The sequence below is a fragment of the Poecile atricapillus genome (genome assembly GCF_030490865.1).
Source record: "Poecile atricapillus isolate bPoeAtr1 chromosome 39 unlocalized genomic scaffold, bPoeAtr1.hap1 SUPER_39_unloc_1, whole genome shotgun sequence".
Taxonomy (NCBI): Eukaryota; Metazoa; Chordata; class Aves; order Passeriformes; family Paridae; genus Poecile; species Poecile atricapillus.
This window is the reverse complement of record NW_026709000.1, coordinates 21,225-43,022: the sequence shown is the minus strand read 5'-3', so window position 1 is coordinate 43,022 and position 21,798 is coordinate 21,225. Positions and strand designations below refer to the sequence as shown.

Sequence of the window (21,798 nt, the reverse complement as noted above, 5' to 3'; positions counted from 1 at the left end):
GAGGGAGGGCGGAACCATCGCTGAGGGTAAGGGGGGGGGAGAGGGAGGGAAGAACCAATGAGGGGAGCGGCGCGGGGGGGGTTGCGCATGCGCAGAGCGGCGCCGGGCGGTTCAAACGGAGCGCGCGTGAGGGAGCCCTCAGAGAAAAGGGAAAAATGGTAAAAAATGGGGGAAAAAGAAGCTGGGAAAGGCTGGAGAGGGAGGGGAGGGGGCTCTGGGAATGGGGAAAGCGCGGGGAGGGATTGGGGGGTCCCTGTGTTACCCTCACTGAGATCCCCGAAGCGAGGCCTGTCCCCCAAAAACCCCCAAAAAACCCAAAAAAACTCCCCCCAAAACCCCTAAAAATCCCCCAAAAAACCCCAAAACCTCCCAAAAAAACCCCGAAAAACTCCCCAAAAACCCCCAAAACTCCCAAAAAAACCCCAACCCGCCCCAAAAAAACCCCCCAAAACCCCCCCAAAAGAACCCCTAAAAAACCCCAAAAAGCCCCCCAAAAAAACCTCCAAAAACCCCCCCAAAAAACCCCCCCAAAAAGCCCCCAAAAGACCCCAAAAAATCCCCAAAAAACCCAAAAAAGCCCAAAAAAAACCCCAAAAAACCCCCAAAAAACCCCCCCAAAAAGCCCCCAAAAGACCCCCAAAAAAACCCCCCAAATAACCCAAAAAAGCCCAAAAAAAACCCCCCAAAAAACCCCAAAAAACCCCAAAAGACCCAAAAAAACCCCCTAAAAAACCCAAAACCCCCCCCAAAAGACCCAAAAAAACCCCCCCAAATAACCCAAAAAAGCCCCAAAAAAAACCCCAAAAAACCCCCAAAAAACCCAAAAAAAACCCTAAAAAACCCTCCAAAAAAAAACCAAAAAACCCCAAAAAAACCCAAAAAACCCCCCAAAAACCCCCCAAAATACCCAAAAAGAAACCCCCAAAAAACCCAAAAAAAACCAAAAAAGCCCCCACAAAACCCAAAAAAAACCCCCCAAAAGACCCAAAAAAAACCCCCAAAAAACCCCAAAAAAACCCCAAAGGACCCAAAAAGAAACCCCCAAAAAACCCAAAAAAACCCAAAAAAACCCCCCAAAAAACAAAAAAAAACCCCAAAAAAACCCCCAAAAAGCCCCCAAAAGACCCAAAAAAAACCCCCCCAAAAACCCAAAAAAGCCCAAAAAAACCCTAAAAAAACCCCAAAAAATCCTCTAAAAAACCCCAAAAAGCCCCCCAAAAAAACCCCTAAAAAACCCAAAAAATACCCCAAAAAAACCCCCAAAAAGCCCCCAAAAGACCCAAAAAACCCCCAAAAAACCCAAAAAACCCCAAAAGAAACCCCAAAAAGCCCCCCAAAAAAACCCCAAAACCCCCCCAAAAAACCCCAAAAAACACCCCCAAAAAGCCCCCAAAAGACCAAAAAAAGAAACCCCCAAAAAAAACCCCCCAAAAAAAACCCCAAAAAACCCCCTAAAAAACCGAAAAAACCCAAAAAAAACCCCCAAAAAGCCCGCCCAAAAACCCTCCAAGAAAACCCCCAAAAAAACCCCCAGAAAGCCCCCAAAAGACCTAAAAAAACCCCCCAAAAAACCCCCCAAAAAACCCCAAAAAACCCAAAAAGTCCCCCCAAAAAAACCCCCATAAAGCCCCCAAAAGACCCAAAAAAAAACCCCCAAAAAACAAAAAAACCCCCCAAAAAAACAAAAAAAAACCCCAAAAAACCAAAAAAAACCCCCAAAAAACCCCAAAAAATCCTCTAAAAAACCCCAAAAAGCCCCCCAAAAAAAACCCCTAAAAAAGCCAAAAAAACCCCAAAAAAACCCCCAAAAAAACCTCAAAAAACCCCAAAAAAACCCAAAAAAACCCCCCAAAAAAACCCCCAAAAAGCCCCCCAAAAAACCCCAAAAACCCCCCAAAAAAACCCCAAAAAACCCCCCAAAAAAACCTCAAAAGAACCCAAAAACCCCCCCAAAAACCCCCCAAAAACCCCAAAAAAACCCCCAAAAACCCCAAAAGACCAAAAAAAAAACCCCAAAAAAACCCCCCAAAAAGCCCCCCCAAAAAACCCAAAAACCCCCAAAAAAACCCCCAAAAAACCCCAAAAACCCCCCAAAAAAAACCCCAAAAAGCCCCCCAAAAAAACCCAAAAACCCCCAAAAAACCCCCAAAAGCCCCGCAAACAAACCCTTTTCCCCCCGGCAGGAGAGCGCCGGTTTTCCCCCGGTGGAGGTGGTGGAGGGGCTGAGCCAGGAGCTGCTGCAGGAGCTGAGCTCGGGCTGCACCGAGGAGCTGCTGCAGCGCGGCCTGGAGTGCCGGGAGCGGCTGGACAGACGGCTGCTGGACACACAGACACGGGCCTGGGGCCTGGCACAGGGTGAGTGACTGCTGGGGGGTGAGCTGTGCCCTGAAATATCCCTGAAACATCCCCAAAACATCCCCAAAATATCCTCATTGCACCCCAAAACATCCCCAAAACATCCTCACTGCACCCCAAAACACACACAGACACGGGCCTGGGGCCTGGCACAGGGTGAGTGAGCGCTGGGGGGTGAGCTGCACCCCAAAACACACACAGAACATCCTCAAACATCCCCAAAACATCCCCAAAACGTCCCCAAAACGTCCCCAAAATATCCTCAAATATCCCCCAAACACACACAGACACGGGCCTGGGGCCTGGCACAGGGTGAGTGAGAGCTGGGGGGTGAGCTGTGCCCCGAAATATCCCCAAAACATCCCCAAAATATCCCCAAAACATCCCCAAAATATCCCCCAAACACACACAGACACAGGCCTGGGGCCTGGCACAGAGTGAGTGAGTGCTGGGGTGTGAGCTGTGCCCTGAAATATCCCCAAAACATCCCCAAAATATCCCCAAAACATACACAGAACATCCTCAAAACATCCCCAAAACATCCCCAAAAGATCCCCAAAATATCCCCAAAAGATCCCCAAAACATCCCCAAAATATCCCCAAAACATCCTCAAAATATCCCCAAAACATCCCCAAAATATCCCCAAAACATCCCCAAAACATCCCCAAAACATCCCCAAAATATCCCCAAAACATCCCCGGAACATCCCCAAAATATCCCCAAAACATCCCCAAAACATCCCCAAAACATCCCCAAAACATCCCCAAAATATCCCCAAAACATCCCCAAAATATCCCCAAATATCCCCAAAATATCCCCAAAACATCCCCAAAACATCCTTGAATATCCCCAAAATATCCCCAAAACATCCCCAAAATATCCCCAAAATATCCCCAAAATATCCTCAAATATCCCCAAAATATCCCCAAAACATCCCCAAAATATCCCCAAAATATCCCCAAAATATCCCCAAAACGTCCCCGAAACATCCCCGAAACATCCCCGAAATATCCCCGAAATATCCCCAAAATATCCCCAAAACGTCCCCAAAACATCCCCAAAATATCCCCAAAACGTCCCCAAAACATCCCCAAAACATCCCCAAAACCTCCCCAAAACATCCCCAAAACATCCCCAAAATATCCCCAAAATATCCCCAAAACATCCCCAAAACATCCCCAAAATATCCCCAAAACATCCCCAAAATATCCCCAAAATATCCCCAAAACATCCCCAAAACATCCTCAAATATCCCCAAAACATCCCCAAAACATCCCCAAAATATCCCCAAAACATCCCCAAAACATCCCCAAAACATCCCTAAATATCCCCAAAATATCCCCAAAATATCCCCAAAACATCCCCAAAACATCCCCAAAACATCCCCAAAACATCCCCAAAACATCCCCAAAACATCCCCAAAACATCCCCAAAACATCCTCAAACACACACAGACACGGGCCTGGGGCCTGGCACAGGGTGAGTGAGCGCTGGGGGGTGAGCTGTGCCCTGAAACATCCCCAAAACATCCCCAAAATATCCCCAAAACATCCCCAAAATATCCCCAAAACATCCCCAAAACATCCCCGAAATATCCCCAAAACATCCCCAAAACATCCCCAAAATATCCCCAAAATATCCCCAAAACATCCCCAAAATATCCCCAAAACATCCCCAAAACATCCCCAAAATATCCCCAAAATATCCCCAAAACATCCCCAAACACACACAGAACATCCTCAAACATCCCCAAAACATCCTCACTGCACCCCAAAACACACACAGACACGGGCCTGGGGCCTGGCACAGGGTGAGTGAGCGCTGGGGTGTGAGCTGTGCCCTGAAACATCCCCAAAACATCCCCAAAATATCCCCAAAACATCCCCAAAATATCCCCCAAACACACACAGAACATCCCCAAAACATCCCCAAAACATCCTCAAAATATCCTCATTGCGCCCCAAAACCCTCCCCAATGACACCCAGACACCCCAAAACCCCCCCAGACCCCCCCAAAGCCCCCCCAGCTGATGGTGGCTGCCCCCCAGACACCCCAAAACCCCCTGAGTGCCCCCCAGACACCCCAAAACCCCTCCCCACTGCCACCCAAACCCCCCCAGACCCCCCCATCTGACCCCAGCTGCCCCCCAGACCCCCCCAAAACCCCCCCAGACCCCCCCATCTGACCCCAGCTGCCCCCCAGACCCCCCAAAAACCCCCCCAGACCCCCCCATCTGACCCCAGCTGCCCCCCAGATCCCCCCAGACCCCCCCATCTGATCCCAGCTGCCCCCCAAACCCCCCAAAAACCCCCCCAGACCCTCCCATCTAATCCCAGCTGCCCCCCAGACCCCCTCAGACCCCCCCATCTGACCCCAGCTGCCCCCCAGACCCCCCCATCTGACCCCAGCTGCCCCCCAGACCCCCCCATCTGATCCCAGCTGCCCCCCAAACCCCCTCAGACCCCCCCATCTGACCCCAGCTGCCCCCCAGACCCCCCCAGACCCCCCCATCTGATCCCAGCTGCCCCCCAGACCCCCCCATCTGACCCCAGCTGCCCCCCAGACCCCCCCAGACCCCCCCATCTGATCCCAGCTGCCCCCCAAACCCCCCAAAAACCCCCCCAGACCCTCCCATCTAATCCCAGCTGCCCCCCAGACCCCCCCAGACCCCCCCATCTGACCCCAGCTGCCCCCCAGACCCCCCAAAAACCCCCCCAGACCCCCCCATCTGACCCCAGCTGCCCCTCAGACCCCCCCATCTGACCCCAGCTGCCCCCCAGACCCCCCAAAAACCCCCCCAGACCCCCCCATCTGACCCCAGCTGCCCCCCAGCTCTGGCCGAGGCCGAGGCCGCGCTGCGGCGGCGCCTGCAGGAGGCTCAGGCCGACGTCCGGCGGCTCCGCGGCCGCAGGCAGCAGCTGGACACGGAGCTGCAGCGGGCACAGGGCGCCCTGAGCGGCGCCAGGGACGCCACCCGATATCCTGGGAGTGAATTTCGGGGGATTTGGGGTGGCTGGGGAAGGATTTTGGGGTGTTTTGGGGGTTTTTTTGGGGTGTTCTGTTTGCCTTGACCCCCTCTCGCCACGGCGCTGCGCCGGGACAAGGAGGAGCTGCAGGAGAAGCTGAGGCAGCTGGAGAGGGATAAGGAGGAGGAGGAGGAGGAGCACGGCCTTCCTCCTGATGTGTGAGTCCCCTAAACCCCCCCTGAGACCCCCTAAACCCCCCCAAAACCCCACCTGAGACCCCCCAATCCCCGCCCCAGGTACGTGGCTCAGCTCTACTACGAGATCAGCAGGATCGACTGGGACTACAGCGCCGAGCCGGGGCGGATCCGAGGCAGTGAGTGCCCCCCCAAAACACCCCAAAACCACCCCAAAATCACCTCGGGGACCCCTCCCAGTGATTCCCACCCCCCCCCATTGGGGTTTTGCCCCCTCCCCAGTTCATTACGGCCCCGAGATCGCCGTGCCCCTGGACATGGACGAGGCGCAGCACTCGGGGACCTTCGTCAGCGATTACCTGTGGGGTCTGGTGCCCACTGAGTGGAGACCCCGGAGACCCCCAGTGCTGCCCACCGAGCCTCTGGCACTGTGAAACCCCCCTCCCCATTTCCAGCTCGTTGAGACCCCCCCAATTAAATCAGAAATCGCTTTATTCTTGCGCCAACAGCATCTGGGAATGGTCAAAACCAGCCCGGGGTCGCCCCAAAATCCGGGCTAGAGGTGGGGAAATAGGGGAGGGGGACGCAGCAAAAGTCCTGTGACGCTTTTTGGGTGGGTGGGGAGGGGTCTCCGTGACCTCCCCCTCCCCATAAAACCCTCGATCCGCCGCCGGTGGGGGATGGATTGGGGGAGAGTGGGTGGGGGGGAGCAGCCCCCTCCCCACCTCCCCGTCCCCCCCCTCTCCCGGCGGCGCCGGGGTCAGCAGGGCTCGCTGGGGGGGGTCTCCTCCTCTGGGGTGGGGGGCTGGGGGTGACAGGGCTCCATGGTGACGGCCACCCCCAGCCCGCTGCGCCCCGACGGCATCGGCGTCACCTCGGTCCAGGCGTCGGCGTCGGGGTCGTAGCACTCCACCGACTCCAGGAAGGAGTGACCATCATAACCCCCTTCACGAAGAGGAGCCAAATCAACCCAGAGCCCCCCCCCCAAAAACCCTCCAGGAGACCCCCCCCCAAAACCCCCCCAAGCCATACCCAGGACGTAAATCCTGCCCCGGAAGGCTGTGACACCCAGGGCGCTCCGGCGGTGTCCCATGGGTGCCACGAAGCTCCAGGTCTCGGTGTCCACCTGGAAGCGCTCGGCGCTGCTGAGCTGCTGCGCGCCGTCGTAGCCGCCCATGGCGTACAGGCAGTTCCCCAGGGCGCAGACCCCTGCGGGACCCCCGGGAATGGGATCAGCGCCCCTGAAAACCCCCAGGAGCACCCCAAAAATGGGATGAGCGCACCCGAAAACCCCCTGGAGCACCCTGGAAATGGGATGATGGCACCCGAAAACCCCCTGGAGCACCCCAAAAACGGGATGAATGCACCCAAAAACCCCCCAGAGCACCCCAAAAATGGGATAAATGCACCCAAAAACCCCCTGGAGCACCCCAAAAACAGACTGAGCGCACCCAAAAACCCCCTGGAGCGCCCCAAAAATGGGATGAGCGCCCCCAGAACCCCCCTGGAGTACCCCAAAAACGGGATGAGCGCCCCTGAAAACCCCCTGGAGCACCCCGGAAATGGGATGAATGCACCCAAAAACCCCTGGAGCACCCCAAAAATGGGATGAGCGCACCCAAAAATGGGCTGAGTGCCCCCGAAAACCCCCAGAGCACCCCAAAAACCACCCAAAACCAGAGGCCACCCCAAAACCCCTCTGAGACCCCTCCCCAGCCCCCCAAACCCCTCAGAGCCCCCTCCCCAGCCCCTCAAACCACTCTGAGACCCCTCCCCAGACCCCTTCCCAGCCCCCCAAACCCCTCCGAGCCCCCTCCCCAGCCCCCCCAAACCCCTCCCAGACCCCTCCCCAGCCCCCCAAACCCCCCCGAGCCCCCTCCCCAGCCCCCCAAAACCCCCCCAGACCCCTCCCCAGCCCCCCCAAACCTCTCTGAGACCCCTCCCCAGCCCCCCAAACCTCTCTGAGACCCCTCCCCAGCCCCCCAAACCCCTCTGAGACCCCTCCCCAGCCCCTCAAACCCCTGAGACCCCTCCCCAGCCCCCCAAACCCCTCTGAGACCCCTCCCCAGCCCCCCAAACCCCTCTGAGACCCCTCCCCAGCCCCCCAAACCCCTCCAGACCCCTCCCCAGCCCCCCAAACCCCCCCGAGACCCCTCCCCAGCCCCCCAAACCCCTCTGAGACCCCTCCCCAGCCCCCCCAAACCCCTCAGAGACCCCTCCCCAGCCCCCCCAAACCCCTGAGACCCCTCCCCAGCCTCATCCAGCACCTCCCCAGACCCCTCCCCAGCCCCCCAAACCCCTCAGAGACCCCTCCCCAGCCCCCCAAAACCCCTCTGAGACCCCTCCCCAGCCCCCCAAAACCCCCCAGACCCCTCCCCAGCCCCCCAAAACCCTCTGAGACCCCTCCCCAGCCCCCCAAACCCCTCTGAGACCCCTCCCCAGCCCCACCCAGGCAGCAGCAGGGACAGGGGGTCCCACTAATCCCTCTAGAACTGGGGTCAGCCCCCCCAAACCCCCCCAGACCCCTCCCCAGCCCCCAAAAACCCCCCCAGACCCCTCCCCAGCCCCCCCAAACCTCTCTGAGACCCCTCCCCAGCCCCCCAAACCCCTCCGAGACCCCTCCCCAGCCCCACCAAACCCCTCAGAGCCCCCTCCCCAGCCCCCCCAAACCCCCCTGAGACCCCTCCCCAGCCCCCCCAAACCCCTCTGAGACCCCTCCCCAGCCCCCCAAACCCCTCCCCAGACCCCTCCCCAGCCCCCCAAACCCCCCAGACCCCTCCCCAGCCCCCCAAACCCCTCAGAGACCCCTCCCCAGCCCCCCAAACCCCTCTGAGACCCCTCCCCAGCCCCCCCAAACCCCTCCAGACCCCTCCCCAAACCCCCCCGAGACCCCTCCCCAGCCCCCCAAAACCCCCCCAGACCCCTCCCCAGCCCCCCCAAACCCCTCTGAGACCCCTCCCCAGCCCCCCCAAACCCCTCTGAGACCCCTCCCCAGCCCCCCAAAACCCCTCTGAGACCCCTCCCCAGCCCCTCAAACCCCTCTGAGACCCCTCCCCAGCACCCCAAACCCCCTCGAGACCCCTCCCCAGCCCCCCAAACCCCTCTGAGACCCCTCCCCAGCCCCCCAAATCCCTCTGAGACCCCTCCCCAGCCCCCCCAAACCCCTGAGACCCCTCCCCAGCCCCCCAAACCCCTCTGAGACCCCTCCCCAGCCCCCCCAAACCCCCCCAGACCCCTCCCCAGCCCCCCAAAACCCCTCTGAGACCCCTCCCCAGCCCCCCAAACCCCTCTGAGACCCCTCCCCAGCCCCCCCAAACCCCTCTGAGACCCCTCCCCAGCCCCCCAAACCCCTCTGAGCCCCCTCCCCAGCCCCTCAAACCCCTCTGAGACCCCTCCCCAGCCCCCCAAAACCCCTCTGAGACCCCTCCCCAGCCCCCCCAAACCCCTCTGAGACCCCTCCCCAGCCCCTCAAACCCCTCAGAGACCCCTCCCCAGCCCCCCAAACCCCTCTGAGACCCCTCCCCAGCCCCCCAAACCCCTCTGAGACCCCTCCCCAGCCCCTCAAACCCCTCAGAGACCCCTCCCCAGCCCCCCAAACCCCTCTGAGACCCCTCCCCAGCCCCCCAAACCCCTCTGAGACCCCTCCCCAGCCCCCCAAACCCCTCTGAGACCCCTCCCCAGCCCCCCAAACCCCTCTGAGACCCCTCCCCAGCCCCTCAAACCCCTCTGAGACCCCTCCCCAGCCCCCCCAAACCCCCCCGAGCCCCCTCCCCAGCCCCTCAAACCCCTCAGAGCCCCCTCCCCAGCCCCACCCAGGCAGCAGCAGGGACAGGGGGTCCCACTAATCCCTCTAGAACTGGGGTCAGCCCCCCCAAAAGTCCCCCAGACCCCTCCCCAGCCCCCCCAAACCCCTCTGAGACCCCTCCCCAGCCCCCCAAACCCCTCTGAGACCCCTCCCCAGCCCCCCTGGCGCCCCCAGCCCCACCTGGGCAGCAGCAGGGAAAGGATCCCAGTGATGGGGGGTCCCAAGAATCCCTCTAGAACTGGGGTCAGCCCCCCCAAACTCCCACCAAACCCCTCTGAGACCCCTCCCCAGCCCCCCAAAACCCCCCCAGACCCCTCCCCAGCCCCCCCAAACCCCTCCCCAGCCCCACCTGCGCCGCTGCGGACGGTGGCCATGGGTGGGATGGGTTGCCAGCTGTCCCTCTCGGGGTGGTACCGCTCTGCCGAGCGCAGCCGGGCGCTGCCGTCGAAGCCCCCCACGGCGTAGAGGAGCCGGTTCAGCACCGCCACCCCCACCCCAATTCGCCGCGTCCCCATGGGGGCCACCAGGGCCCACTCGTCCCGCTCGGGCTCGTACCTGGGGGGGGCACAGACCCTCCTGTCAGACCCCCAGGGACCCCCAAATGGGCACAGACCCCCATGTCAGACCCCCAAATGGGCACAGACCCCCCTGTCAGACCCCCAGGGACCCCCAAATGGGCACAGACCCCTCCTGTCAGACCCCCAGAGGGGCACAGACCCCCCTGTCAGACCCCCAGGGACCCCCAAATGGGCACAGACCCCTCCTGTCAGACCCCCAGAGGGGCACAGACCCCCCTGTCAGACCCCCAGGGACCCCCAAATGGGCACAGACCCCTCCTGTCAGACCCCCAGGGACCCCCAAATGGGCACAGACCCCCTTGTCAGACCCCCAGACACCCCCAAATGGGTACAGACCCTCCTGTCAGACCCCCAGGGACCCCCAAATGGGCACAGACCCCCCTGTCAGACCCCCAAATGGGCACAGACCCCTCCTGTCAGACCCCCAGACACCCCCAAATGGGTACAGACCCTCCTGTCAGACCCCCAGGGACCCCCAAATGGGCACAGACCCCCCTGTCAGACCCCCAGGGACCCCCAAATGGGCACAGACCCCCCTGTCAGACCCCCAGAGGGGCACAGACCCCTCCTGTCAGACCCCCAGGGACCCCCAGAGGAGCACAGACCCTCCTGTCAGACCCCCAAATGGGCACAGACCCCCCTATCAGACCCCCAGGGACCCCCAGAGTGGCACAGACCCCCCTGTCAGAGCCCCAAATGGGCACAGACCCCCCTGTCAGACCCCCAAATTGGCACAGACCCCTCCTGTCAGACCCCCAGACACCCCCAAATGGGCACAGACCCCCCTGTCAGACCCCCAGGGACCCCCAAATGGGCACAGACCCCCCTGTCAGACCCCCAGGGACCCCCAGAGGGGCACAGACTCCCCTGTCAGAGCCCCAAGGACCCCCAAAGTGGTTCAGCCCCCAGCCCCATTTACCCCCCAGCCCCTTTTAACCCCCCCAGCCCCTTTTAACCCCCAGACCCTTTTAACCCCCCCAGCCCCTTTTAACCCCCCCATCCCCATTAACTCCCCCATCCCCTCTTTACCCCCCCACCCCTCTTCACCCACCCAGCCCCATTTCCCCCCCAACCCTTTTTACCCCCAGACCCTTTTAACCCCTCCACCCCTCTTTACCCCCCCAGCCCCATTTCTCCCCCATCCCCATTTACCCCCAGCCCCTTTTAACCCCTCCACCCCCATTCACCCCTCCATCCCCTCTTTACCCCCCCACCCCTCTTCACCCCCCCAGCCCCATTTCCCCCTCCAACCCTTTTTACCCCCAGACCCTTTTAACCCCCCCACCCCTCTTTACCCCCCCCAGCCCCATTCCCCCCCACACCCCTTTTTACCCCCAGCCCCTTTTAACCCCCCCAGGCCCTTTTTACCCCCCCAGCCCCATTTCCCCCCCAGACCCTTTTAACCCAGTCCCTTTTTACCCCCATCCCCATTTACCCCCAGCCCCTTTTAACCCCCCCACCCCTCTTTACCCCCCCAGCCCCATTCCCCCCCACACCCCTTTTTACCCCCAGCCCCTTTTAACCCCCCCAGCCCCTCTTTACCCCCCCAGCCCCTTTTAACCCCCCAGCTCCTTTTTACCCCCATCCCCTTTTAACCCCCCCACCCCCTTTACCCCCTCACCCCTCTTCATCCCCCCAGCCCCATTTCCCCCCCAACCCTTTTTACCCCCCCAGCCCCTTTTAACCCTCCCATCCCCTTTTAACCCCCCCACCCCCTTTACCCCCCCACCCCTCTTCACCCTCCCATCCCCATTTCCCCCCCAACCCATTTTTACCCCCAGACCCTCTTTACCCCCCCAGCCCCTTTTAACGCCCCCCCACCCCCATTTTCTCCCCCCCTGCACCCACCTCTCCACCGAGCAGTGATGCGTGCACCCATGGGACCCCCCCACGGCGTAGATGAGTCCGTCGATGACGCCCACCCCGATCCTGTTCCTGGGGACGCTCATGGGGGCGCAGGGCGACCACCTCCCGCTCAGGGGGTTGTAACAATCCACGGCCGCCGAGTCCGTGTTCCCCTCGGGGGAATTATTCCTCCCTCCCACGGCGTAAAACAACCCCCCGACCGCGCAGCCCCCCAAGCCCGAGCGCGGCGTCTCCAGCTCCGCCAGCCTCACCCAAGACCCCTCCTCGGGGTCGAAAGCCTCCAGGGTGCTGAGGGATCTCCTCAGGTAACCCCCGGCGGCATAAATCAGCTGCCTGACCTTGGGGCATCGCCCCGGGGGATCCCTGGAGGGTTTGTGAAGAGCCAAATCGCGGAAAACGCGCGCCAGGTAGCGCAGGGCGTCGCGGCCCAGGTCGTGGCGGCGGCGGAGTTGGGCGCGGAGGAAGCGCGGGGTGAGAGCGTGGCAGCGGACGGCGCGGAGGAGAGCGGGGAGGAAAGGAGCCCGAGCTCCCCGGTCCTGCTGGACCCAAGAAACGCAAGCCTGGAACACTTCGGACTCGCAGCGGACGTTGAGCTCGTCGCGGCTCACCAGAGTGGCCAGCTGGCAGTGGGAGAGGGAGAGGAATTCTTCCTGTTTGGAGACCTGCAGGGAAATGGGAAAAAAGGTGAGAAAAGTCTCTAAAATTGATAAAAATCAGCTCAAAATCAGCCCCAGAGTGGCCAGCTGGCAGTGGGAGAGGGAGAGGAATTCTTCCTGTTTGGAGACCTGCAGGAAAATGGGAAAAAAGGTGAGAAAAGTCTAAATTTGATAAAAATCAACTCAAAATCAACCCCAAAATGATATCAGGGTAATGAGATGTGAGAAGAAGAACTCCTGATTGAAAACCTGGGGAGAAAATGTGAGAAAAGTCTTTAAAATTGATAAAAATCAGCTCAAAATCAACCCCAAAGTGATATCCTGGCAGTGGAAGAGGGAGAGGAACTCCTCCTGCTTGGAGACCTGCAGGGAAATGGGAAAAAAGGTGAGGAAAATTCTAAAATTGATCAAAATCAGCTCAAAATCAACTCAAAATCAATCCCAAAGTGACATTGTGGCAGTGGGACAGCACCGCCCTCCCCACCTCAGCGAAGTTCATGTAGATGAACTCTCGAGCTCTCTGCTGCAGCTCCAGGTGCTCCCTCCATGGAGCCCCCAGACCCCGGATGAGCCCCCAAAGATCCCCAAAGACCCCCCCAGACCCCGGATGAGCCCCCAGACGCCCCCAAACCCCCCCCAGAGACCCCCAGACCCCTCCCCACCTCAGCGAAGTTCATGTAGATGAACTCCCGGGCTCTCTGCTGCAGCTCCAGGCGCTCCCTCCATGGAGCCCCCAGACCCCGGATGAGCCCCCAGAGACCCCCAAAGCCCCCCAGACCCCCCCAAAGCCCCCCAGAGACCCCTCCCCACCTCAACGAAGTTCATGTAGATGAACTCCCGAGCTCTCTGCTGCAGCTCCAGGCAGCCCAGGGGCTCCATGGAGCCCCCAGACCCCGGATGAGCCCCCAGAGACCCCCAGACCCCCCCAATGCCCCCCCAGAGACCCCCAGAGCCCCCTCCCCACCTCAGCGAAGTTCATGTAGATGAACTCCCGGGCTCTCTGCTGCAGCTCCAGGTGCTCCCTCCATGGAGCCCCCAGACCCCGGATGAGCCCCCAGAGACACCCAAAGCCCCCAGACCCTGGATCAGACCCCCAAAGCCTCCCAAAGCCCCCCCAGAGACCCCCAAAGCCCCCCAGACCCCCCAGAGCCCCCTCCCCACCTCAGCGAAGTTCATGTAGATGAACTCTCGAGCTCTCTGCTGCAGCTCCAGGTGCTCCCTCCATGGAGCCCCCAGACCCCGGATGAGCCCCCAAAGACCCCCAAAGCCCCCCAGACCCCCCCAAAGCCCCCCAGAGACCCCCAGAGCCCCCTCCCCACCTCAGTGAAGTTCATGTAGATGAACTCCCGAGCTCTCTGCTGCAGCTCCAGGCAGCCCAGGCGCTCCATGGGGTCCCTCCATGGGGTCCCCAGACCCCCAAAGACCCCCAGAGACCCCCAGACCCCCCCAGACCCCAGATCAGACCCCCAGAGACCCCCAGACCCCCCCAGACCGCGGATCAGACCCCCAGAGACCCCCAGACCCCTCCCCACCTCAGCGAAGTTCATGTAGATGAACTCTCGTGCTCTCTGCTGCAGCTCCAGGCAGCCCAGGCGCTCCATGGGGTCCCTCCATGGGGACCCCAGACCCCCAGAGCCCCCCAAAGCCCCCCCAGACCCCCCAAAGCCCCCCAGAGCCCCCTCCCCACCTCAGCGAAGTTCATGTAGATGAACTCCCGAGCTCTCTGCTGCAGCTCCAGGCAGCCCAGGCGCTCCCTCCATGGAGCCCCCAGACCCTGGATGAGCCCCCAGACCCCTCCAAAGCCCCCCAGAGACCCCCAAAGACCCCTCCCCACCTCAGTGAAGTTCATGTAGTTGAACTCCCGAGCTCTCTGCTGCAGCTCCAGGTGCTCCCTCCATGGAGCCCCCAGACCCCGGATGAGCCCCCAAAGACCCCCAAAGCCCCCCAAAGCCCCCCAGAGACCCCTCCCCACCTCAGCGAAGTTCATGTAGATGAACTCCCGGGCTCTCTGCTGCAGCTCCAGGCAGCCCAGGGGCTCCCTCCATGGAGCCCCCAGACCCCGGATGAGCCCCCAGACCCCTCCAAAACCCCCCAAAGCCCCCCAAACCCCCCCCAAACCCCCCAGAGCCCCCTCCCCACCTCAGCGAAGTTCATGTAGATGAACTCCCGGGCTCTCTGCTGCAGCTCCAGGCAGCCCAGGGGCTCCATGGAGCCCCCAGACCCCGGATGAGCCCCCAGAGACCCCCAGACCCCCCCAATGCCCCCCCAGAGACCCCCAGAGCCCCCTCCCCACCTCAGCGAAGTTCATGTAGATGAACTCCCGGGCTCTCTGCTGCAGCTCCAGGTGCTCCCTCCATGGAGCCCCCAGACCCCGGATGAGCCCCCAGAGACACCCAAAGCCCCCAGACCCTGGATCAGACCCCCAAAGCCTCCCAAAGCCCCCCCAGAGACCCCCAAAGCCCCCCAGACCCCCCAGAGCCCCCTCCCCACCTCAGCGAAGTTCATGTAGATGAACTCTCGAGCTCTCTGCTGCAGCTCCAGGTGCTCCCTCCATGGAGCCCCCAGACCCCGGATGAGCCCCCAAAGACCCCCAAAGCCCCCCAGACCCCCCCAAAGCCCCCCAGAGACCCCCAGAGCCCCCTCCCCACCTCAGTGAAGTTCATGTAGATGAACTCCCGAGCTCTCTGCTGCAGCTCCAGGCAGCCCAGGAGCTCCATGGGGTCCCCAGACCCCCAGAGACCCCCAAAGCCCCCCAGACCCCCCCAAAGCCCCCCAGAGCCCCCCAGAGACCCCCAAAGACCCCCCAGACCCCCCAGACCCCCCAGAGACCCCTCCCCACCTCAGCGAAGTTCATGTAGATGAACTCTCGTGCTCTCTGCTGCAGCTCCAGGTGCTCCCTCCATGGAGCCCCCAGACCCCGGATGAGCCCCCAGACCCCCCCAAAGCCCCCCAAAGCCCCCCAGAGACACCCCAAAGCCCCCCAGAGCCCCCTCCTCACCTCAGCGAAGTTCATGTAGATGAACTCCCGGGCTCTCTGCTGCAGCTCCAGGCAGCCCAGGCGCTCCATGGGGACCCCAGACCCCGGATGAGCCCCCAAAGACCCCCAAAGCCCCCCCAAAGCCCCCCAGAGCCCCCTCCCCACCTCAGCGAAGTTCATGTAGAGGAACTCTCGTGTTTTCTGCTGCAGCTCCAGGTGCTCCCTCCATGGAGCCCCCAGACCCTGGATGAGCCCCCAGACCCCCCCAAAGCCCCCCAGAGACCCCCAGAGCCCCCTCCCCACCTCAGCGAAGTTCATGTAGATGAACTCCCGTGCTCTCTGCTGCAGCTCCAGGCAGCCCAGGAGCTCCATGGGGACCCTCCATGGGGACCCCAGACCCCGGATGAGCCCCCAGACCCCCCCAAAGCCCCCCAGAGACCCCCAAACCCCCCCCAGAGCCCCCTCCCCACCTCAGCGAAGTTCATGTAGATGAACTCTCGTGCTCTCTGCTGCAGCTCCAGGTGCTCCCTCCATGGAGCCCCCAGACCCCAGAGACCCCCAGACCCTGGATCAGACCCCCAGACCCCCCCAAAGCCCCCCAGAGACCCCCAAAGCCCCCTCCCCACCTCAGCGAAGTTCATGTAGATGAACTCCCGGGCTCTCTGCTGCAGCTCCAGGCAGCCCAGGCGCTCCATGGGGTCCCTCCATGGGGTCCCCCCGTTCCTGATCACCCCCCAGACCCCCCCAGACCCCCCCAAAGCCCCCCAAAGCCCCCCCAGACCCTTCCCCACCTCAGCGAAGTTCATGTAGATGAACTCCCGTGCTCTCTGCTGCAGCTCCAGGCAGCCCAGGCGCTCCATGGGGTCCCCCCATTCCTGATCACCCCCCAGACCCCCCCAAAGCCCCCCAGAGCCCCCCAGAGACCCCTCCCCACCTCAGCGAAGTTCATGTAGATGAACTCTCGGGCTCTCTGCTGCAGCTCCAGGCAGCCCAGGAGCTCCATGGGGACCCTCCATGGGGTCCCCAGACCCCCAGAGACCCCCAAAGCCCCCCCAGAGACCCCCAAAGCCCCCCAGACCCCCCAGAGCCCCCTCCCCACCTCAGCGAAGTTCATGTAGATGAACTCTCGTGCTCTCTGCTGCAGCTCCAGGTGCTCCCTCCATGGAGCCCCCAGACCCCAGAGACCCCCAGACCCTGGATCAGACCCCCAGACCCCCCCAAAGCCCCCCAGAGACCCCCAAAGCCCCCTCCCCACCTCAGCGAAGTTCATGTAGATGAACTCCCGGGCTCTCTGCTGCAGCTCCAGGCAGCCCAGGCGCTCCATGGGGTCCCTCCATGGGGTCCCCCCGTTCCTGATCACCCCCCAGACCCCCCCAGACCCCCCCAAAGCCCCCCAAAGCCCCCCCAGACCCTTCCCCACCTCAGCGAAGTTCATGTAGATGAACTCCCGTGCTCTCTGCTGCAGCTCCAGGCGCTCCCTCCATGGATCCCCCAGACCCCGGATGAGCCCCCAGACCCCGGATGAGCCCCCAGACCCCCCCAACCCCCCCCCAAAGCCCCCCAGAGCCCCCTCCCCACCTCAGTGAAGTTCATGTAGATGAACTCTCGTGCTCTCTGCTGCAGCTCCAGGCAGCCCAGGGGCTCCATGGGATCCCTCCATGGGGTCCCCAGACCCCAGAGACCCCCAGACCCCGGATCAGACCCCCAAAGCCCCCCAAAGACCCCCAGACCCCCTCAAAGCCCCCCAGAGCCCCCTCCCCACCTCAGCGAAGTTCATGTAGATGAACTCTCGAGCTCTCTGCTGCAGCTCCAGGCAGCCCAGGCGCTCCATGGGACCCCCAGATCCCGGATGAGCCCCCAGACCCCGAATGAGCCCCCAAAGACCCCCAAAGCCCCCCCAGACCCCCCCAAAGCCCCCCAGAGCCCCCTCCTCACCTCAGCGAAGTTCATGTAGATGAACTCCCGGGCTCTCTGCTGCAGCTCCAGGCAGCCCAGGCGCTCCCTCCATGGAGCCCCCAGACCCCGGATGAGCCCCCAGACCCCGGATGAGCCCCCAGACCCCCCCAGAGCCCCCCAGACCCCCCCCAGACCCCCCCAGAGCCCCCTCCCCACCTCAGCGAAGTTCATGTAGATGAACTCCCGGGCTCTCTGCTGCAGCTCCAGGCACTCCCTCCATGGAGCCCCCAGACCCCGGATGAGCCCCCAGACCCCCAAAGCCCCCCAAAGCCCCCCAGAGACCCTCCTGAGCTCCCCAGAGACCCCCAAAGACCCCTCCCCACCTCAGCGAAGTTCATGTAGATGAACTCCCGGGCTCTCTGCTGCAGCTCCAGGCAGCCCAGGCGCTCGGCCAGCGCGGCGATGCCGATGGCGTTGCTCGGGTGCAGCTGCCCCGCCAGGAAGGAGCAGCAGGCTCTGACCACGGCGTCCACCTGGCACCAAAACATCACACACGGTTCATTTTAATTCCGTTTTAATTGGATTTAATTTTTTATTTTCATTTTATTTTAAATTTAAATTTTAATTTTATTTTAATTTTTCATTTTAATTTTATTCTAATTTTTCATTTTAATTTTATTTTAATTTTATTTTAATTTTTCATTTTAATTTTATTTTAAATTTATTTTAATTTTATTTTAATTTTTCATTTTAATTTTATTTTAATTTTATTTTAATTTTTCATTTTAATTTAATTTTAATTTTTCATTTTAATTTTATTTTAATTTTTCATTTTAATTTTATTTTAATTTTTCATTTTATTTTAATTTTGTTTTTATTTTTCATTTTAATTTTATTTTTATTTTATTTTTATTTTTCATTTTAATTTAATTTTAATTTTATTTTTATTTTTCCTTTGAATTTTATTTGAATTTTATTTGAATTTTTCATTTTAATTTAATTTTAATTTTATTTTTCATTTTAATTTTATTTTGATTTTAGTTTTTATTTGAATTTTATTTGAATTTTATTTGAATTTTTTTTTTAATTTAATTTTAATTTTATTGGCTCATTGATCCTGTTCAATAACGGCTCATTGATCCTTATCAATATCGATTCATCCATCCTTATCAATATTGATTCATCCATCCTTATCAATATCGATTCATCCATCCTTATCAATATTGATTCATTGATCCTTATCAATATCGGTTCATTGATCCTTAGCAATATTGATTTATTAAACCTTACCAATATCGGTTCATTGATCCTTAGCAATATCTCTTCATTGATCCTTATCAATATTGGTTCATTGATCCTTACCAATATTGATTCACTAAACCTTACCAATACTGATTTATTGATCCTTACCAATATTGATTCACTAAACCTTACCAATATTTCTTTATTGATCCTTACCAATATTGATTTATTAAACCTTACCAATACTGATTTATTGATCCTTACCAATATTGGTTCATTAAACCGTACCAATACCACTTAATTGATCCTTACCAATATTGATTCTTTGAACCTTACCAATATTGATTTATTCAACCTTACCAATACCACTTTATTGATCCTTACCAGTATTGATTCATTGATCCTTACCAATATTGATTCACCAAACCTTACCAACATTGATTTATTGATCCTTACCAATATTGATTCATTGATCCTTACCAATATTGATTCTTTGAACCTTACCAATATTGATTCATTAAACCTTGCCAATATTGATCCATTGAGCCTTACCAATACTGATTTATTGATCCGTACCAATATTGATTTATTGTTCCTTACCAATGTCACTTCATTGATCCTTACCAATATTGATTCATTGAACTTTACCAATACCACTTCATTGATCCTGACCAAAAATCGCTCTCCTGACCCCGCTTTCCCCAGAAACGTCACGGTAATTAATTAATTAATTAATAATTAATTCAATTAATGAAACGGACCATACCTGGTACATGAGCGCCCCGTGCAGCAGCGGCAGCACACACCCCTCACCCACGGCCACCGCCGCCGTGTAGGCTCCTGATCAATATCAGCTCATTGATCCTTACCAATATCGGTTCATTAATCCTGATCAATATCGGTTCATTGATCCTGATCAATATCGGCTCATTGATCCTGATCAATATCAGCTCATTGATCCTGATCAATATCGGTTCATTGATCCTGATCAATATCGGTTCATTGATCCTGATCAATATCAGCTCATTGATCCTTAGCAATATTGATTTATTAAACTTTACCAATATTGATTTATTAAACCTTACCAATATCGGTTCATTGATTCTTACCAATATCGGTTCATTGATCCTTAGCAATATCTCTTCATTGATCCTTATCAGTAATGGTTCATTGATCCTTACCAATATTGATTCACTAAACCTTACCAATATCTCTTTATTGATCCTTACCAATGCTGATTTATTGATCCTTACCAATATTGATTCATTCAACCTTACCAATATTAGTTCATTAAGCCGTACCAATACCACTTAATTGATCCTTACCAATATTGATTCATTGAACTTTACCAATATCTCTTTATTGATCCTTACCAATATTGATTCACTAAACCTTACCAATACCACTTAATTGATCCTTACCAATATTGATTCATTCAACCTTACCAATATCTCTTCATTGATCTTTACCAATATTGATTCATTGAGCCTTACCAATATTGATTCATTAAACCTTACCAATACCACTTTATTGATCCTTACCAGTATTGATTCTTTGAACCTTACCAATATTGATTCATTGATCCTTACCAATGTTAATTCATTAAACCTTACCAATATTGATTCATTGATCCTTACCAATATTAATTCATTCAACCTTACCAATATCTCTTTATTGATCCTTACCAATATTGGTTCATTAAACCGTACCAATACCACTTAATTGATCCTTACCAATACTGATTTATTGAACCTTACCAATATTGATTCACTAAACCTTACCAATATCTCTTTATTGATCCTTACCAATATTGATTCACTAAACCTTACCAATACTGACTTATTGATCCTTACCAATATTGATTCATTCAACCTTACCAATATCACTTCATTGATCCTGACCAAAAATCGCTCTCCTGACCCCGCTTTCCCCAGAAACGTCACGGTAATTAATTAATTAATTAATAATTAATTAAATTAATTGAAAGGGCCATACCTGGTACATGAGCGCCCCGTGCAGCAGCGGCAGCACACACCCCTCACCCACGGCCACCGCCGCCGTGTAGGCGAACTCCACCAGCCTCTCCATGGCCCGGGGCTGCACCCCCTCGATGGGCACCTCTGCCAAGCCCCTCTCGCGGAGCCCCCCGGTGAACATGGCCCGGAACACGGGGCTGGCGGCCGCCAGCACCACCCGGTGCGCCCGCAGCTCGGTGTCACCGGCGTCACCGCGGCCGTGCCGGACCCGCAGGGTGACATCGCAGAGCTGCCCCTCCAACCTCAGCTGGTTCATGGCGGCCAGGGCGGCACCGGGGTGCTCAGAGAGGGTGTAACGGCACGGAGCCGGGGAGCCCCCCGGGGACAGCGTCACCTCGGCGGGGAAATCCGGGGGTGGCGGTGGGGAGGGGTGGGACATGGCTGGAGAGAGGTGGTGGGACCCCTAAAATGGGGTTTGGGGGTGATGGAGAGGCTGTGGAGGGGAGAAAATGGGGTTAGAGAGGGGGAAACTGAGGCACGGAGGGTGGGGATGGGGTTTGGGGGGGAGGAAAGGGGGTTAGAGTGGGGGAAACTGAGGCACAGAGCTTGGGGATGGGGTTTGGGGGGGAGGAAATGGGGTTAGAGAGGGGGAAACTGAGGCACGGATGGTGGGGAGGGGTGGGACATGGCTGGAGAGAGGTGGTGGGACCCCCTAAAATGGGGTTTGGGGGTGATGGAGAGGCTGTGGAGGGGAGAAAATGGGGTTAGAGAGGGGGAAACTGAGGCACGGATGGTGGGGAGGGGATTTGGGGGCGAGAAAATGGGGTTAGAGAGAGGGAAACTGAGGCACAGATGGTGGGGAGGGGTGGGACATGGCTGGAGAGAGGTGGTGGGACCCCCTAAAAGGGGGTTTGGGGGTGATGGAGAGGCTGTGGAGGGGAGAAAATGGGGTTAGAGAGGGGGAAACTGAGGCACAGAGCTTGGGGATGGGGTTTGGGGGGAGGAAATGGGGTTAGAGAGGGGGAAACTGAGGCACGGATGGTGGGGAGGGGTGGGACATGGCTGGAGAGAGGTGGTGGGACCCCCTAAAATGGGGTTTGGGGGTGATGGAGAGGCTGTGGAGGGGAGAAAATGGGGTTAGAGAGAGGGAAACTGAGGCACAGAGGGTGGGGATGGGGTCAGGAATGGGATTGGGGGTGGAGAAATGAGGTTAGAGAGGGGGAAACTGAGGCACAGATGGTAGGGAGGGGATTTGGGGGGGAGAAAATGGGGTTAGAGTGGGGGA

The 21,798-nt window shown here is 57.8% G+C and overlaps 2 protein-coding genes across 3 annotated transcripts; one reads left to right on the top strand and one right to left on the bottom strand.

The window, feature by feature from the left end:
* The first annotated feature begins 68 nt into the window (after positions 1 to 68).
* SPC24 (SPC24 component of NDC80 kinetochore complex) lies at positions 69 to 5,980 on the top strand. Its single transcript, XM_058828576.1, has 6 exons — positions 69 to 158; positions 2,184 to 2,355; positions 5,190 to 5,334; positions 5,443 to 5,541; positions 5,620 to 5,696; positions 5,800 to 5,980. The coding sequence occupies exons 1-6, from the start codon at positions 156 to 158 to the stop codon at positions 5,949 to 5,951; spliced, it is 648 nt and encodes a 215-aa protein (XP_058684559.1). The 5' UTR covers positions 69 to 155; the 3' UTR covers positions 5,952 to 5,980.
* An 11-nt stretch (positions 5,981 to 5,991) lies between these two features.
* Positions 5,992 to 20,952, bottom strand: KEAP1 (kelch like ECH associated protein 1). Of its 2 annotated transcripts, XM_058828571.1 has the most exons (6): positions 20,533 to 20,952; positions 17,679 to 17,828; positions 11,749 to 12,428; positions 9,672 to 9,877; positions 6,550 to 6,726; positions 5,992 to 6,462 (listed from the first exon to the last, which is right to left on the bottom strand). In XM_058828571.1, the coding sequence occupies exons 1-6, from the start codon at positions 20,950 to 20,952 to the stop codon at positions 6,278 to 6,280; spliced, it is 1,818 nt and encodes a 605-aa protein (XP_058684554.1). In that variant the 3' UTR covers positions 5,992 to 6,277. The 2 variants fall into 2 exon arrangements, with proteins under 2 accessions (XP_058684554.1, XP_058684555.1); XM_058828572.1 differs by lacking the exon at positions 6,550 to 6,726.
* Positions 20,953 to 21,798: the final 846 nt, after the last annotated feature.